Below are 18,277 nucleotides of genomic sequence, written 5' to 3'. Positions count from 1 at the left end.
CTGTGTGCCCCTGCCTGGTGTTGTCCTCAACTAAATAAAGCTGAGCTTCAACCTTCTGCTCCAAATTACCATTTTAAAAAATGCAATAGGCTTTTCCGGCCTACTAAAGGTGTCTGTCTGTGTGCCCCTGCCTGGTGTTGTCCTCAACTAAATAAAGCTGAGCTTCAACCTTCTGCTCCAAATTACCATTTTAAAAAATGCAATAGGCTTTTCCGGCCTACTAAAGGTGTCTGTCTGTGTGCCCCTGCCTGGTGTTGTCCTCAACTGAATAAAGCTGAGCTTCAACCTTCCGGCTCTCATTAAGTGGTTTTTAAAAAAAAAAAATGGTGGTTAGGGCCTACTAACGGCTTCTGCCCCTCCCTGGTGTTGCCCTCAACTAAATAAAGCTGAGCTTCAACCTTCTGCTCCAAATTACCATTTTAAAAAATGCAATAGGCTTTTCCGGCCTACTAAAGGTGTCTGTCTGTGTGCCCCTGCCTGGTGTTGTCCTCAACTAAATAAAGCTGAGCTTCAACCTTCTGCTCCAAATTACCATTTTAAAAAATGCAATAGGCTTTTCCGGCCTACTAAAGGTGTCTGTCTGTGTGCCCCTGCCTGGTGTTGCCCTCAACTAAATAAAGCTGAGCTTCAACCTTCTGCTCCAAATTACCATTTTAAAAAATGCAATAGGCTTTTCCGGCCTACTAAAGGTGTCTGTCTGTGTGCCCCTGCCTGGTGTTGTCCTCAACTAAATAAAGCTGAGCTTCAACCTTCTGCTCCAAATTACCATTTTAAAAAATGCAATAGGCTTTTCCGGCCTACTAAAGGTGTCTGTCTGTGTGCCCCTGCCTGGTGTTGCCCTCAACTAAATAAAGCTGAGCTTCAACCTTCTGCTCCAAATTACCATTTTAAAAAATGCAATAGGCTTTTCCGGCCTACTAAAGGTGTCTGTCTGTGTGCCCCTGCCTGGTGTTGTCCTCAACTAAATAAAGCTGAGCTTCAACCTTCCGGCTCTCATTAAGTGTTTTTTAAAAAAAAAAATGGTGGTTAGGGCCTACTAACGGCTTCTGCCCCTCCCTGGTGTTGCCCTCAACTAAATAAAGCTGAGCTTCAACCTTCTGCTCCAAATTACCATTTTAAAAAATGCAATAGGCTTTTCCGGCCTACTAAAGGTGTCTGTCTGTGTGCCCCTGCCTGGTGTTGTCCTCAACTAAATAAAGCTGAGCTTCAACCTTCTGCTCCAAATTACCATTTTAAAAAATGCAATAGGCTTTTCCGGCCTACTAAAGGTGTCTGTCTGTGTGCCCCTGCCTGGTGTTGTCCTCAACTAAATAAAGCTGAGCTTCAACCTTCTGCTCCAAATTACCATTTTAAAAAATGCAATAGGCTTTTCCGGCCTACTAAAGGTGTCTGCCCCTCCCTGGTGTTGTCCTCAACTGAACAAAGCTGAGCTTCCACATTCTGGCTTTCGCCCTATACTATCAGATATTAAACTGCATTTGGCCTACTAGTGTGGTTAGGCCCTTGAAACAGTGTCTGCTGCTCTTGGGTTTGCTACTCCACTGAACAAAGCAATGCCGCCTGTTTAGTCCTGTTACCAATTTTGAACTGCATTTAGCCTACTTTATTCTTTGGCCCTATATCTGTTTCCTCCTCATCCTGCCCATTGCCCAGCCACTGCTAAATGAGTCTGCTGGTACATTGACCTAGACCACTACATTCCCCTTGTACTCTACACAGCCAGAATCTGACCCTGCTGAAAGTAAGGTTCCCCTTCCCGCATGTTATACCACCTTACACAGGGACAAAGAGGAAGGTGCAGATGAAAGTGCAGGTTCCTTCATCAGGTGGGGGGGCATACTCGTTGGCGACGTCACTGGCACAGGGCCCCTCAGAGTACGCAAAAGTGTCGCTGCTGGTGGGAGGCGCCCCCGCCATGCAAACACACCGCCGTACTTTGAGGGGCCCTGTGCCAGTGCCAATGCGAACGAGTGGGCCCCCCCCTGCTTGCTCAGGATCACAGCACTTGCAACGTTTAAATACTTACCTTTCCCTGCAACACCGCCGTGACGTAGTCCGCATTTCCTGGGCCCACGAAAAACTTGAGCCAGCCCTACTCCCCCCACAACTTTCCCCCAATTCCCTATGCCCAACTATTATTATACAGTTAATTAAGATTGGCAAGCTTCAGAAACAAGAATGGATGTTTTTGGCATTAAAATGGGCACTGTAGGTGTTTTCCTGGCCTCCACTCACTGCCGACTATGCTTCCCCATTGACTTGCATTGGGTTTCGTGTTTCGGTCGATCCCCGACTTTTAGCGATAATCGGCCGACTGCACTCGACTCGACTCTGGACAAAATCGGGTTTCCCAAAACCCTACTCGATCTTAAAAAAATGAAAGTCGCTCAACCCTAGTTGGCAATTGCAATTCAGCTGTCAGCAGCAGATCTTGATGCAATTTCAATGTTGAGAAGTGTATAACAAAATATATAAGTTACTAGATGGCAGCCCGATTCTAAAGAATCGCGAGTCTAGAATCCATATATACTTTATTTATTCAAATGTAAGAATAATACAATTAATAAATAATAGTAAGAAAGAACAAAAAATGGCTGCACTCACCAGCTCTTGACAATTCTTGTTATTTAAGGTACAGTTACACAGGATCCATGAACATGCTTATGAGGGGAGTGATGAAAGACATCAGACAACAACTTTGCGTGTTGTGGCAAATGCCATAACAACGGTTCTTTGCTTAAGAACAATAATGTAAATAATAAATAATATGTATCAATAACTATGTATATTGGTATAATCTTTCTTGGCACAAATTGCAGGAAGTAGTATTCTAGGCAATTATATGTTAGATGGGCATTTCCTGAAGGAAATACATGGTGCTTGAACAGCGCTACCAGCTTTACAGCAGCACTTTTCACACACGGGACTGGGGGGCGCGCTTACTTTTGCACCCGGGGCCGGGGGCGCGCTTACTTTTGCACCCGGGGGCGCACTTACTTTTGCACCCGGAGGCGCACTTACTTTTGCACCCGGGGGCGCACTTACTTTTGCACCCGGGGGCGCACTTACTTTTGCACCCGGGGGCGCACTTACTTTTGCACCCGGGGGCGCACTTACTTTTGGGGCCGCACTTACTTTTGGTGGGCGGGGCTCCTCGGCCTCCGATGTGGTGGGCGGGGCCCCTCGGCCTCCGATTTGGTGGACGGGGCCGCTCGGCCTTCGATTTGGTGGGCGGGGCTCCTCGGCCTCCGATTTAGTTGGCGGGGCCCCTCGGCCTCCGATTTGGTTGGCGGGGCCCCTCGGCCTCCGATTTGGTGGGCGGGGCCCCTCGGCCTCCGATTTGGTGGACGGGGCCGCTCGGCCTTCGATTTGGTGGGCGGGGCTCCTCGGCCTCCGATTTAGTTGGCGGGGCCCCTCGGCCTCCGATTTGGTTGGCGGGGCCCCTCGGCCTCCGATTTGGTGGGCGGGGACCCTCGGCCTCCGATTTGGTGGGCGGGGACCCTCGGCCTCCGATTTGGTGGGCGGGGACCCTCGGCCTCCGCTTTGGTGGGCGGGGCCCCTCGGCCTTCGATTTGGTGGGCGGGGCCCCTCGGCCTTCGATTTGGTGGGCGGGGCCCCTCGGCCTCCGATTTGGTTGGTGTAGACCCTCGGCCTCCGATTTGGTGGGCGGGGACCCTCGGCCTCCGATTTGGTGGGCGGGGACCCTCGGCTTCCGATTTGGTGGGCGGGGCCCATCGGCCTCCGATTTGGTGGGCGGGGCCCCTCGGCCTCCGATGAGGTGGGCGGGGCCCCTCGGCCTCCGATTTGGTGGGCGGGGCCCCCGGCCTCCGATTTGGTGGGCGGGGCCCCTCGGCCTCCGATTTGGTGGGCGGGGACCCTCGGCCTCCGATTTGGTGGGCGGGGACCCTCGGCCTCCGATTTGGTAGGCGGGGCCCCTCGGCCTCCGATTTGGTGGGCGGGGACCCTCGGCCTCCAATTTGGTGGGCGGGGTCCCTCGGCCTCCGATTTGGTGGGCGGGGACCCTCGGCCTCCGATTTGGTGGGCGGGGCCCCTCGGCCTCCGATTTGGTGGGCGGGGCCCCTCGGCCTCCGATGTGGTGGTCGGGGCCCCTCGGCCTCCGCTTTGGTGGGCGGGGCCGGGCCCCTCAGCCTCCGCTTTGGTGGGCGGGGCCGCTCGGCCTTCGATTTGTTGGGCGGGGCTCCTCGGCCTCCGATTTGGTTGGCGGGGCCCCTCGGCCTCCGATTTGGTTGGCGGGGCCCCTTATCCTCCGATTTGGTGGGCGGGGACTCTCTGCCTCCGATTTGGTGGGCGGGGACTCTCGGCCTCCGATTTGGTGGGCGGGGACCCTCGGCCTCCGATTTGGTGGGCGGGGCCCCTCGGCCTCCGATTTGGTTGGCGGGGCCCCTCGGCCTCCGATTTGGTGGGCGGGGACCCTCGGCCTCCGATTTGGTGGGCGGGGCCCCTCGGCCTCCGATTTGGTTGGTGGGGCCCCTCGGCCTCCGATTTGGTGGGCGGGGACCCTCGGCCTCCGATTTGGTGGGCGGGGACCCTCGGCCTCCAATTTGGTGGGCGGGGACCCTCGGCCTCCAATTTGGTGGGCGGGGACCCTCGGCCTCCGATTTGGTGGGTGGGGCCCCTCGGCCTCCGATGTGGTGGGCGGGGCCCCTCGGCCTCCGATGTGGTGGGCAGGGCCAGGCCCCTCGGCCTCCGCTTTGGTGTGCGGGGCTGCTCGGCCTTCGATTTGGTGGGCGGGGCCCCTCGGCCTCCGATTTGGTTGGTGGGGCCCCTCGGCCTCCGATTTGGTGGGCGGGGACCCTCGGCCTCCGATTTGGTGGGCGGGGACCCTCGGCCTCCGATTTGGTGGGCGGGGACCCTCGGCCTCCAATTTGGTGGGCGGGGACCCTCGGCCTCCAATTTGGTGGGCGGGGACCCTCGGCCTCCGATGTGGTGGGCGGGGCCCCTCGGCCTCCGATGTGGTGGGCAGGGCCAGGCCCCTCGGCCTCCGCTTTGGTGGGCAGGGCCAGGCCCCTCGGCCTTCGATTTGGTGGGCGGGGCTCCTCGGCCTCCGATTTGGTTGGCGGGGCCCCTCGGCCTCCGATTTGGTTGGCGGGGCCCCTCGGCCTCCGATTTGGTGGGCGGGGACTCTCGGCCTCCGATTTGGTGGGCGGGGACCCTCGGCCTCCGATTTGGTGGGCGGGGACCCTCGGCCTCCGATTTGGTGGGTGGGGACCCTCGGCCTCCGATTTGGTGGGCGGGGACCCTCGGCCTCCGATTTGGTGGGCGGGGCCTCTCGGCCTCCGATGTGGTGGGCGGGGCCCCTCGGCCTCCGATGTGGTGGGCGGGGCCAGGCCCCTCGGCCTCCGCTTTGGTGGGCGGGGCCGCTCGGCCTTCGATTTGGTGGGCGGGGCTCCTCGGCCTCCGATTTGGTTGGCGTGGACCCTCGGCCTCCGATTTGGTTGGCGGGGCCCCTCGGCCTCCGATTTGGTTGGCGGGGTCCCTCTGCCTCCGCTTTGGTGGGCGGGGACCCTCGGCCTCCGATTTGGTGGGCGGGGCCCCTCGGCCTCCGCTTTGGTGGGCGGGGCCGGGCCCCTCGGCCTCCGCTTTGGTGGGCGGGGCCGCTCGGCCTTCGATTTGTTGGGCGGGGATCCTCGGCCTCCGATTTGGTTGGCGGGGCCCCTCGGCCTCCGATTTGGTTGGCGGGGCCCCTTATCTTCCGATTTGGTGGGCGGGGACTCTCGGCCTCCGATTTGGTGGGCGGGGACCCTCGGCCTCCGATTTGGTGGGCGGGGACCCTCGGCCTCCGATTTGGTTGGCGGGGCCCCTCGGCCTCCGATTTGGTGGGCGGGGACCCTCGGCCTCCGATTTGGTGGGCGGGGCCCCTCGGCCTCCGATTTGGTTGGCGGGGCCCCTCGGCCTCCGATTTGGTGGGCGGGGACCCTCGGCCTCCGATTTGGTGGGCGGGGCCCCTCGGCCTCCGATTTGGTTGGTGGGGCCCCTCGGCCTCCGATTTGGTGGGCGGGGACCCTCGGCCTCCGATTTGGTGGGCGGGGACCCTCGGCCTCCGATTTGGTGGGCGGGGCCCCTCGGCCTCCGATGTGGTGGGCGGGGCCCCTCAGCCTCCGCTTTGGTGGGCGGGGCCAGGCCCCTCGGCCTCCGCTTTGGTGGGCGGGGCCGCTCGGCCTTCGATTTGGTGGGCGGGGCTCCTCGGCCTCTGATTTGGTTGGCGAAGCTCCTCGGCCTCCGATTTGGTGGGCGGGGACCCTCGGCCTCCGTTTTGGTGGGCGGGGACCCTCGGCCTCCGCTTTGGTGGGCGGGGACCCTCGGCCTCCGCTTTGGTGGGCGGGGCCCCTCGGCCTCCGATTTGGTGGGCGGGGTCCCTCTGCCTCCGATTTGGTGGGCGGGGACCCTCGGCCTCCGCTTTGGTTGGCGGGGCCCCACGGCCTCCGATTTGGTGGGCGGGGTCCCTCTGCCTCCGCTTTGGTGGGCGGGGACTCTCAGCCTCCGATTTGGTGGGCGGGGACCCTCGGCCTCCGATTTGGTGGGCGGGGACCCTCGGCCTCCGATTTGGTGGGCGGGGACCCTCGGCCTCCGCTTTGGTGGGTGGGGCCCGTTGGCCTCCGATTTGGTTGGCGGGGCCCCTCGGCCTCCGATTTGGTTGGCGGGGCCCCTCGGCCTCCGATTTGGTGTGTGCTCTGCCTGGGGCCACTGTGCTCTGCCTGAGGCCCCATATGCTGCCTGGGGCCCCTGTGCTCTGCCTGGGGCCCCATATGCTGCCTGGGGCCCCTGTGCTCTGCCTGGGGCCCCATATGCTGCCTGGGGCCCCTGTGCTCTGCCTGGGGCCACTGTGCTCTGCCTGGGGCCCCATGTTCTGCCTGGGGCCACTGTGCTCTGCCTGGGGCCCCATATGCTGCCTGGGGTTCCTGTGCTCTGCCTGGGGCCACTGTGCTCTGCCTGGGGCCCCATATGCTGCCTGGGGCCACTGTGCTCTGCCTGGGGCCCCATATGCTGCCTGGGGCCCCTGTGCTCTGCCTGGGGCCTCTGTGCTCTGCCTGGGGCCCCATGTTCTGCCTGGGGCCCCTGTGCTCTGCCTGGGGCCACTGTGCTCTGCCTGGGGCCCCATATGCTGCCTGGGGCCCCTGTGCTCTGCCTGGGGCCCCATATGCTGCCTGGGGCCCCTGTGCTCTGCCTGGAGCCCCACGTTCTGCCTGGAGCCCCTGTGCTCTGCCTGGAGCCCCTGTGCTCTGCCTGGGGCCACTGTGCTCTGCCTGGGGCCCCATATGCTGCCTGGGGCCCCTGTGCTCTGCCTGGGGCCCCATATGCTGCCTGGGGCCCCTGTGCTCTGCCTGGGGCCACTGTGCTCTGCCTGGGGCCCCATAGGCTGCCTGGGGCCCCTGTGCTCTGCCTGGGACCACTGTGCTCTGCCTGGGGCCCCATATGCTGCCTGGGGCCCCTGTGCTCTGCCTGGGGCCACTGTGCTCTGCCTGGGGCCCCATATGCTGCCTGGGGCCCCTGTGCTCTGCCTGGGTGTAGGACACTGGTGACGTCACTTATCTCCGGACATTAGCTCCGGACATTAGCTCCGGACATTATCTCCGGACATTAGCTCCGGACAAAGCCACGGAAGTTGGCACAAATTGCAGGAAGTAGTATTCTAGGCAATTATATATTAGATGCTTGGAGTGGTCTGTTACAGTCTCAAATGGTTACTTATGAGAACGTCACGTGAAGGCAGGACATGCAGATACTGGTTTACTAGGCCAGAAGTAGCGAGACAAGTGTTTGTGTGTGTGTAACTGTGGGGGCTTCATACTTTAAGTGTTTTTATTATGTTGTTGATGATTAAATCAGCTGTTATGTTTGGGATAATATGCGGGCTCAGCATAAGAGCACACATCAAAGTCAGGGACACGACATGTGACATAAATATTAGAGATTAGCAACCACTAAAATCTAAAATGCTCGGGCGCTCGTTGCTCAAACCGAGCAATTCCTAACACTCGGATGCTCGCTTCGAGTAAGAAGTATAATGGGAGTCAATGGGAAAGTCAAAGTTTTTTTCCGACACTACAAAGAGGTCTAGGGGGCAGTGAAAATACTCCAATGGATGGGAAAAGTGCTGAATGGAAGGAGAATGGCATTGGAAGACCCCTGGAAGCATCTCTGACTCCCAGATCGCTGCTGAGAACAATGGTGAAACACATTTACTCCACTTTAAGGAGTGACAAAAAAAATTACAAGCAGACTAGAAATTGCATTTTACGGGAAGAGAAATGTTAAGAAACATGTTTTCCTGTACAATAAAAAGACTTATTTATAAGGCAAAATTTAAAAGGGATTTAAAAAATATATATATAATTTAAATAAATCAAAATTTATGTTTTCATTAAAAAATAGGACATTTCTGTTTAATTTACGATGGAAGCAAGAACTGCCAAAAATTAGGGGCTCAGATACACCCTGTATTAGACATAAAGGAGGGCTTCATATATATTGTGTTCAAATTGTCATGTATCGGTACTCCTAGACTATGCACTTTGCTGGCATCAGTTATTGCTTTAGGTTTTGTCACAAATCCGCGCAGAAAATAAGTGACATAAACGCACCAAATTGTAAAAGGCAAGTACCTGGGTGTTTTATCATCTTTGCAAGTACATGCTGCAGATCTCTGCTATTTTCCACTGTGCTGTATAGTTTAGAATTAGGAACAGACTGTGAGAATAGGGGTAAATAGGGAGGGTTTCATCGACTACCAAAATATACAAATCAGCAATTTTTAGAGGCAAATAATATTAGGTAGTACCAGCATATACAAAACCATTCTTTTTGGAGCTACATAATATTCCTGTGTAGCAGCCTATACATTTTTTTTTTTTTACTGCAAAATAATATTCCTCAGTGCCAGCATATAATAACATCCATTTTAAAAGCTAATAGCTAAATAATATTCCTTGTCTATTGCTTAAATACTTAATATTTCTCTAGCAGTTGTGCGAACCTGTGGCGCTATGGAAACGTCACTATTTACCAGTAATTTCCCTGAGTCTGCTGTTGGCATGTCTCATAAAGGCAATGTAAAAAAAAAATCCTAAAAAATTTCTATTGGTTAAAAAAATAGCGTATTTTTATCCAGCAGTTGTGTGACTGCTGCATTCCCTTGAGAGATAATAAAACATCACAATTTAGCAGTGAAAATAATTTTCACTAGTCTGTTATTGCAGTTTGTCAGCATGGCTTCAATTTCTATTGGTTTAATAAATAGCGTATCTTTATCTAGCAGTTGTGCAACTTGCACAATCCAGATAGAGATAAATTAAGCAAACGTCACAATTTACCAGTGGCAATAATTTTCGTTAGTCCGCTGTTGCACTGTTGCAGAGTTTCAGCTGGGACTCTGAATCGTCAACCAGGTCCTCCTTCCTCCCACCAAGAGTCCCAGGAGACCCCAACACTGGCCAATCTGAGGAACTGTTTATGTTCCCTTGTAATTTGTCAGGCCTCTCAATGTGCACCATTAAAGAGGGTCATGAAGAGGTGGAGTGCAGTGATGCCCAAACATTTCAGCACACATGGCCAGGAGAAAGCCACTTTGGGGAAGGTCAATTCATGTCTGAAGACGTGAAGGATAATTATGACACAAAATTGGCATCAGGTCAGCCTCAAATCTCAACTCAGAAGGAGGAGCCAATTGATGAATTGGAAGACGACGTGGTCAGTGATGAGGCCACTGATCTTACCTGGCATGGCGGCATGCCTAGCGAGCACAGCAGTGCAGAGAGAGATGGATCCATAGAGCGAAAACAGGCAACAAGAGGCAGTGGTTTGACCAGAGGGCAAACTCGGTCAACTGTTCCATAGAGCCCCCACCCCCCCACCCCACACACACACACACACACACACACACACTCGGCTAGATAAAAGGCCAAGGGTGCGTTGTTCCCCTGTATGGCAGTTTTTTCTGAAATTCCTACAGACAAAACAACTGTAATTTGCAGCATCTGCCAAACCAAGCTAAGAAGAGGCAAGAACACTGCCAACCTGAGCACCACCAGCATGCAAAAGAACATGGCAGCCAAGCATCCCAGTAGGTGGGTGGAATGCCTAGGCACAAAGTCTGTGCCTGAGGGTAAAACCACTGTCCTGTCCCCTCTGTTAAAGCCTTCCCAATCTGCTGACCATGAAGCAGGCGCTAATGCTTCCTGCTCACAACCTGCAGTTGCACACTCACAACTGGTCGGCGTGCTTCCGGTGATTACATGCGCATGTAATCACCAGAAGCACGCCAACATCTTCTTATCACAGCATATGGGCTGTTTCCACCTTATGCAGTTTGGCATGATTCGTACCACGCCGCACTGAATATTTGAAATTAGTTTGTCATACATCTTATACAGACTTCCTTGATAAAGGCAATGATGCCGAACCGTCGGATGGAATGATGTCCGTTATCCCATTATGTCGGCTGTTCATTACATTGGAAATCATTCGAAACTTTAATTTCTCTGTAATTGAGTGATAACCGATTATCACCGAGCACATTTGCTCATCCCAAGTAAATATACATCATAAGTCCTGAAGGGGTTCAATAAGCTGCTTTGTTTTTGATACTTTCTAAACTTCCTATTTAATATTTCCCAGATACTTCCTATTTGGCTTAGACAAAACTTTATTAAATACTTAGGTGTGGATTACATGCGTTTTTGATGCGTTTCCAGCACTGAAACACACAAAAAACACATGTGCGTTTTTTACCTGCAGATTTTCCATATCTAATGCAAGTCTGTGGGGAAAACACACAGATAACTCAGCGTCCACCAAGAGAAATATGATACAGGAAAGAAATATATCTTGGTACCGTGTTAGCCAGTAGATAGAAAAATTATTTGTTTTAGTCTTTGCCTGATGAAGAGACGTATGTAGTCTCGAAAGCTTGCAATTTGTTACCATCTTTTCAGTTAGCCATTAAGAGGTATCAACCACTGAGGACTCTCAATTCTAAATATTTTTCTACCAAGAGAAATAGGCATGCTGCAGATTTGATACATGCACCGAAGGTCAGTTTACGCTGAGTAAAAAAAAGCACAGTGGATATGAAATTTCAATAACTTCCCTCCATTTTGCTGGAACTGTAAGATGTTGCATTTTGATGGAATGAAAATGCAGTGTCAAAAACGCAGCAAAAGTTCATTGTAGAAATGTAGCCTTTGGAAGCCCTCTAATTTGCATGGAGCCTTAGGCCAGCTTCACATATACTGCAAAAATTATGCTGTTGAACTAGCCTTAAAACCTACATTAAAATACACAATTACGTTTTTGTTGTAGATTTTATGCAGTTGCAACTGAAGAAAGAAGGGGCAGGGATGCAGCCCCTTCTTTCTTCAGTTGTGAGTTTCTATCCAATGGGGTCTATGGACTTTGGAGCATGCATCCCAGCCACCTGAGTGCTGTTGGTCGTTGCTTTTTTATGCAGTTGCAGTCTGGATTTCACTCTGCATGGGATCACATTTGCCCATGTAATAACTTACTATGTATTAAATAAAACATACAAGAGTCAAACAGAAGTTGGCATATAAGGAAGCAGTGTTTATTTATGGTTACTCAAAGCATTCAATTAAATCCCAATAATAATTAACCATTTGATAATAATCATTACAAAACATATCAATACATTAAAAATCATGTCCACCCAGTATTAGCTGGGCAACCCACTAGCCACAAACCGCATTACATTTGGTGTGGCCGCCCAAACAAAATTGCCTTCTCAACCAAGCTCTGTGTGCTCAAATTAAAAATATCTGAACCAATATCAGATAAATGCACTAAATCTACTCTATATAAATCCAAACAGGAAGAAAATAGCAGCACCACACAAGTCTTCCAGTAAAAAAAACCTTTGTCCTTTATTTTAACGACGTGCTGTGGACATGGTTACAGAGGGCAGGATAATTGCAAGACAAACTGGTTATGTTAATGGACTATGGCCGTTTCGCGTGGTATATGCTTCAACGGGTCCAGAACAGAGCTGGACATGTTGAAGCGTATACCACGCGAAACGGCCGTAGTCCATTAACCTAACCAGTTCATCTTGCAATTATCCTGCCCTCTGTAACCATGTCCACAGCACGTTGTTAAAATAAAGGACAAAGGTTTTTTTACTGGAAGACTTGTGTGGTGCTGCTATTTTCTTCCTGTTTGGATTTCCACCCATGTTTTTTCAAGCAAGCACTCCTTATTCCAGTGGATTACCGTTTGGTGGGCTTGTCGACTCAGCTCAACCTACTGGACTCTGCTAAGACTGCTCAAACAGTGAGTACTCACCTGTTTCTTAATGCCATTCAGCTTTTTTCTTGTTTTTTGTGGACTACTCTATACAAACCAACCACAAAACCGCTCTAAATCCACATGTCTATATGAAAGCCCCTTATTAACCTCTTTCTGACAGGCGCCATATATATACAGCTCTGCGGGAGCTACATTCCTGTAGCCGCCATATATATTGTCATGCTCATGCCCTGACTGGTGGGCGTGAGCCAGGGGGTTTGTGGCCCCACTGTGCCACAAACCAGACTACCCTGGAAGGGGCGTGACTAGGACAGCTGCCTTGGTCTTCTCTGGAGCCTCTGATGGAGAGGTCAGACTTGTGCGGCAGGCAGCTACCAAGTGCTACTCCAGGGTGGTGTCTTTCTGTGGCTGCTGATCCCACTTAGAGAACAGGAACACTAGGACAGGTGCGGGCGACAGGCAGGACTGGTAGATGAGCATGGCTGGAAAACAGGGCTGGCAGGCACGGCTGAGACACAGGGCAGGCAGGCATGGCTGAGATATAGGGCAGGCAGGCAGGGCTGAGACACAGGGCAGGCAAGCACAGCTGAGACACAGGGCAGGCAAGCACAGCTGAGACAAAGGGCAGGCTGGTGTGTATGTAAGAACAGGTAGAGACCTGTTCACACAGCAGATGCTAGTTACAGAACAGACGGGAGCAAGTGGAGTATGAAGGAACAGGTTGGGACGTGTTCACACAGGAGGTGCAGGTACGGCTACAAGCTGGAAGGAATGAAGTATGAAGGAACAGGTTGGGACCTGTTCACACAGGAGATGCAGGTACGGAAACAAGCAGGAAGGAAAGAAGTATGAAGGAACAGGTTGGGACCTGTTCACACCGGAAGAGAACCGCAAGGCTGCAGATAGGAGAGGTAGAGCAGCAAGAGATAGAGCAGCAACAGAAGCTAAGCAGAGCGGAACCGCAAAGAATGCGGAGAGGAGCTGCAGCAAGAGATTTCTGCAGCAGCAGGAGTAGAGCAGAATAGAACGGAGCAGAACCGCAGGAGTGAGGAACAGAGGTAAAGCTGCAAGAGAGCGGAGCACAGGCAAAGTCACAAGGGTACAGAGCAGGCAGAGCTGCAAGAGTGCAGAGCATAACCAAACAGAGGACACAAAGAAAGACACAGCAGGGAAAGAAGCCACAGACAAGGAGACAGAGGTAGGAAAAAGTTCAGACAAGGTAATGGAACAAGACGGTACAAGAACAAAGACACAGGGACCAGGATATTCTGCCTCCTGGAGGTCGGACAGACCAAAACAAGGCAAAGCAAGGACACAGACACTGAGACCAGGATATACAGCCTCCTGGAGGGCAGACCAACAAGAACAAGGAAAAGCTAAGAGTAGAGCCTCCAGAGAAGGAGGAACACAGAGCAAGGCCTGGCAGCTCAGAAGCTAGACACTAACTGAGTTTAGACATTGCACAGGCCCAGTCTACAGGGTGGAGCTGCCCTAAATACTGGAGGCCTCTTGGTAATTGGTCAGAGACAGATTAGACAGGTGCGCCCTGATTCCATAATAACCAGAGAGTTCTGGCGCCGCCCCCTATGCACATAGCCAGGAAGCATGCAGAGGCACAGAATATGGAGCCGGCAACAGACAGAACACAGCATGACATGGAGCAGTGAGTAAGATGGTGTGTGAGGAATGGGAGGCCATGTAGTGATGCCAGCAAAACTGTTGTATATATGGCATGATGATTGCGCAAGCTCACGATGAGAGCCGCCGCAATCAAATGCATGTGCCAGCTCTGTATGCAGCAACGTCAATAATCGGTGCTAGCACTGTTTGCTGACATTTATCCCCTGTGATGCCATTGTCAATAGTAACAGTGACATTGAGAGGCATTACAGATGGTTTTATCTGAATCACGTCACTCGGACATTTAGATGGAAACCACGATGTAAGTGCTCAGCGTAAAGTGAAGGATAACTGTTCCCAGCAAAAGCTTCAACTCAATCCACAGAAAAGCAAGTCCCCACTCAGGTCTGTCATCTGTTAACGGAAATATAGGGGGCTTCCATGTTACTGGTAGTACAAACGTTCTGTAAAAGCGCTAAGGCTGTTTGCCCCCCCTAAACCAAATTTAGCATCCACACATTTAGCATTTCTGTAGCGATGACAGCCTGCCTATTTTATGGGTGCGTGTCTCCAGAAGCACGAGACCGGCACCAAAATGAACTGGTCACTACAATCTATTGGTGACTACAACTTATTGGGCACTACCATGGCAGTTTGCAATTTTCACTCAGCAACATTCACTGCTCTTTGTATCTGGAAAACAACCATGGAGTCAAAATAGTCACTACTCCTGTAGATAAATTCCCAAAGGGGTATAATTTCCAAAATGGGGTCACTTGAGGGAGGATTCTTCTCTTCTAGCACTTAGGAGCTCTGTATATGGATCCTGCAAACTATTCTAGGAAAGTATGAGCTCCAGGAGGCAAGTAGGGCTCATCCCTCCCAAGTCTCATTAAGGCTACATTCACATTTGCGGTGTGCGCCGCAGCGTCGTCGCCGCATGAAAACGCATGCGTCGTGTGGCCCTATCTTTAACATTGGCGCCGCATGGGGCCGCATGTACATGCGTTGTGTTGCGTTGTACGCCGCATGCGGCGTTAGGGCGCACCTGTCAGGGCGCGGCAAACGCAACATGTTGCATTTTTCAGGCAGCGCCGACATTTTAAAAAACGCATGCGTCGTGTTTGCGTCGTGTTTGCGTCGTCGATGCGCCTTATTCCCCATTGACTTGTATTGACAACGCAGACGACGCAAGTACTTGCGTCGTGGTGCGTTGTACGACGCATGCGTTGTCCAATAAAAAATGCAAAACATTGTATAGACTTTGTCTAGACACTAAAAAAACACTATATATATATAAAAAAAAAGGGGGGTTGCCATTGTCTTTCACAAGGCTATCCAGACAAGCCACAGAGAGGAGCAATCTGCTTTCCAAACCTGTAAGTATATATTTCTCTTTGCATATTTTTTATTCTGTGTTTTATTTCTTGATTTTGATTAAATTTGTGCAATGTTTGGTCTGTGCTATTGTACGGTTATGGCACTGTGGGTTATTGAAATATTGTGTTTTGTAAATCTGGTTCTGATGTACTTTATGCTGGCGTTTATTGTCTTCGGCCTTGCTTGGTTTTGGATTGGTTTTAATGGATTTTGGGTTGTTCTGGTGTCATGCGGTTGTTCAATGTCTTTTTTTTGGCTGATTTTTTCTTGTTAAATTTCTGGTGCATGTATTTTTCTTGTTTCTATTGTTGGGGGTAACCGTATGGCGTTTTCTTGGCTCATGTCTTGCTGTGTTTTATTATGCTGTTGGCATTTTTTTTTCTTTCCTTGAGCCTCTTTTCTTGCTGGTGGGGGGGCTACATTTCAGATGTTTCATTTGTAATTTCGTGCGGCTATATGCCATTCTATTTTCAATTTTTTTTTTGGGGGGGGGGGATTTTTTTTATCTCTGATGGTTTATCTTATCTAGAATGGTATTATTATCGCCTTTTTATGATGTATTTGTGTGGTTATATGTCACCAGATGGTGTTGTTTTGGATCATGTCTTGATGTAATTGTAAAGTATGGCGTTCATTAGTTTGCTATTTCATTGTGCCTTTTTTTTTCCTGTATAAACAAAGGGTTTTTTTGTAAAGTTTTTATTTTAAAAAATTTGGACATAGGTGTCTATTTTTGCTTAATTTTGTTTGCATCTATTCTTGTGTTGTATCTTCTATTGTATTCTCTTGCAATGTATGGCGTTGTGGTGTCGCTTGTTGAGTTTGCATTGTCCTTTCATTCAACAGTCAATTGTGGTTGTAAATTTTTTTTTTGGCCTATTTTATTGTATGTGGCATTGTTGCTTTGGATGTGATTTTTTGCTCATTTTTTCTTTGCAGAACAATTTTTCAAGAATGCCAAGTTCTTCTGCAGCATCTAGCCAATCGGCGCGGGGGAGTGCGGTGAGTAATTATGTCCAGTTGCTTACTATTCGCTGCCATTTGTAGCATTGACAATAATTTTTGTAAACAATTTTTACAGGCTTCTTCAAGTGAGGGGGAAGGCAGTCAGCGGGAGCAGAGAGCTCGGGGCCAAGGTGTGGCGTCAGGCCGGCGAGTGAGTATTTTTTTTTTTTTTTTTTTTTTTAATTGACTAGCATCCTGCTGTGAGGAACATTACATTTGAGGAGCATCCTGCTTTCACTAGGGATGTTTACAAAGCTTAATTACATTATAGATTTTAAGGGCAGCAAGTATTGGGGGAAGGTAACATAAAGTTGAACTCCCTGCACAAAAACATTACAAAATACAGGTGTAGAAACCAGCAATATACATACATCAAATGGCAAAGACAGGATAGGGCAAAGGTACATATCATGACAGGTGCTGGTGGTTGTTAATATTTGCATATTTGTAACCTTAATGTTTTCTAATTTTTCTAGGTTTCACAACGGGACCAAGGAGATACCGGAATTGATGTGGACCTCCTGATCTCCAGCATCCAGGAGTGTGGCCCGTTGTGGGACAGCCGTGACCCCCGGCACATGGACCAGGTGGTGTTGAGGCGTTTGTGGGTAGAGGTGGCAAAGTCGCTGTGGGATGGCTTTGACAGCGCTTCAAGCAGTGACAAAAGCAACTTTGGTGAGTATTGCTGATACGCCCTGCTGATATGCTGCTATGACCCATCTTGCCAGGATAAACACAACCGTGTGTGATGCGATCAATGCCTAAACTTTGCATCGCACACGGTTGTTTTATCCTTTTAAAATGCTAAATATGTAACCTTTTTTTTTCTTTGCATTCACAGTTAAAAAGTTGAGGACCAGATGGCGATCCATGAAGGACCGTTTCAATAAGGGGATCCGTGCTGAGGAGGAGCAAGCTCGCAGTGGTGCTGCTGCGGCCAAGTCTGTGCCCTACAAATACCACAGGGCATTACAGTTCTTAAGACCGGTCCTTGGCCGCCGACAGTAAGTATTTTGTCCACATACCATATTGCACAGCCACATTGTACATTGCCCAGCCACATAGCATATTGCACAGCCACATAGTACATTGCCCAGCCACGTACATTGTGCATCCACATAGTATATTGCCAGGCCACTATATCGCAGCCACATAGTACACGTTCTAGCCACTTATCCACATAGTATATTTCCCAGGCACATAGTGTATTGGCCATCCATGTAGTCAGCGTAGCATATTGGCCATCCACGTAACTTTTTCCCTAGTGGAATGGTATATAGCCCATTAGTAATTTTTATGGTTAAGCGTGAGTCCTTGTAGTCCATGACAGGTTACGTTCTGAGTCAGGGTAGTTCTGATCGCAGGAATAATGATGACGTCTCGATCACATGATCCTAACGTCATGGCCGTTCCTGCGATCAGATCAGCAAAGTAACTGTGTATTTTTTTATTTATTTTTTTTAATTTTTATCTTGACTTTAAATTTTATACTATTTTTGCGGCATAGGCAGCGTCAAGAAAGATTTTTAGACAAAATTTTTTTTGAACGATGACAGAGGTATGCGGTAAAAAGGCTTTGGCAGCGGGAATGAACAGTCATTTTCTGCCGTAGGTATGTCCATGATTGTTATCGTCAGCCATAACGGTCAGCTGGCGATAACAATCAGCAATTTATTATAGGCCACACACAGGGCCGTATTTGCCACTAGGCACTTGAGGGCACGTGCCTAGGGCGGGGCCATGCGGGGGGGCGGCACCTGAGCAGGTGTGTGTGCTCTTTTTTTTTTTTCTTTTTTTTTAATGCAAAGTCCGGTCCGGGGTCACCTTAAGGCTTAAGCCCCTCCCCCCTCGCCAGGTGAGTATGATGACAGGCAGGGACGGGGGGAGCCGGGGAGGATGAAGGAGGAGGATCGGGGAGCCCGGCAGGCGGCAGCCACAAGATAGATGGGGAGCGGCGGGGCAGGCTGTCGATGAGCCACGCATGGGGGATGGG

The 18,277-nt window shown here is 50.8% G+C and overlaps 1 protein-coding gene across 1 annotated transcript; it reads left to right on the top strand.

Moving 5' to 3' along the window:
- The first annotated feature begins 15,357 nt into the window (after window positions 1-15,357).
- On the top strand, window positions 15,358-17,490 carry LOC143773821 (uncharacterized). Its single transcript, XM_077261161.1, has 3 exons — window positions 15,358-16,435; window positions 16,761-16,959; window positions 17,126-17,490. The coding sequence occupies exons 1-3, from the start codon at window positions 16,292-16,294 to the stop codon at window positions 17,290-17,292; spliced, it is 510 nt and encodes a 169-aa protein (XP_077117276.1). The 5' UTR covers window positions 15,358-16,291; the 3' UTR covers window positions 17,293-17,490.
- Window positions 17,491-18,277: the final 787 nt, after the last annotated feature.

Source organism: Ranitomeya variabilis, chromosome 5 (genome assembly GCF_051348905.1).
Source record: "Ranitomeya variabilis isolate aRanVar5 chromosome 5, aRanVar5.hap1, whole genome shotgun sequence".
Taxonomy (NCBI): domain Eukaryota; kingdom Metazoa; phylum Chordata; class Amphibia; order Anura; family Dendrobatidae; genus Ranitomeya; species Ranitomeya variabilis.
The sequence above is the reverse complement of the archived record's forward strand: the minus strand, read 5'-3'. Positions and strand labels throughout refer to the sequence as shown.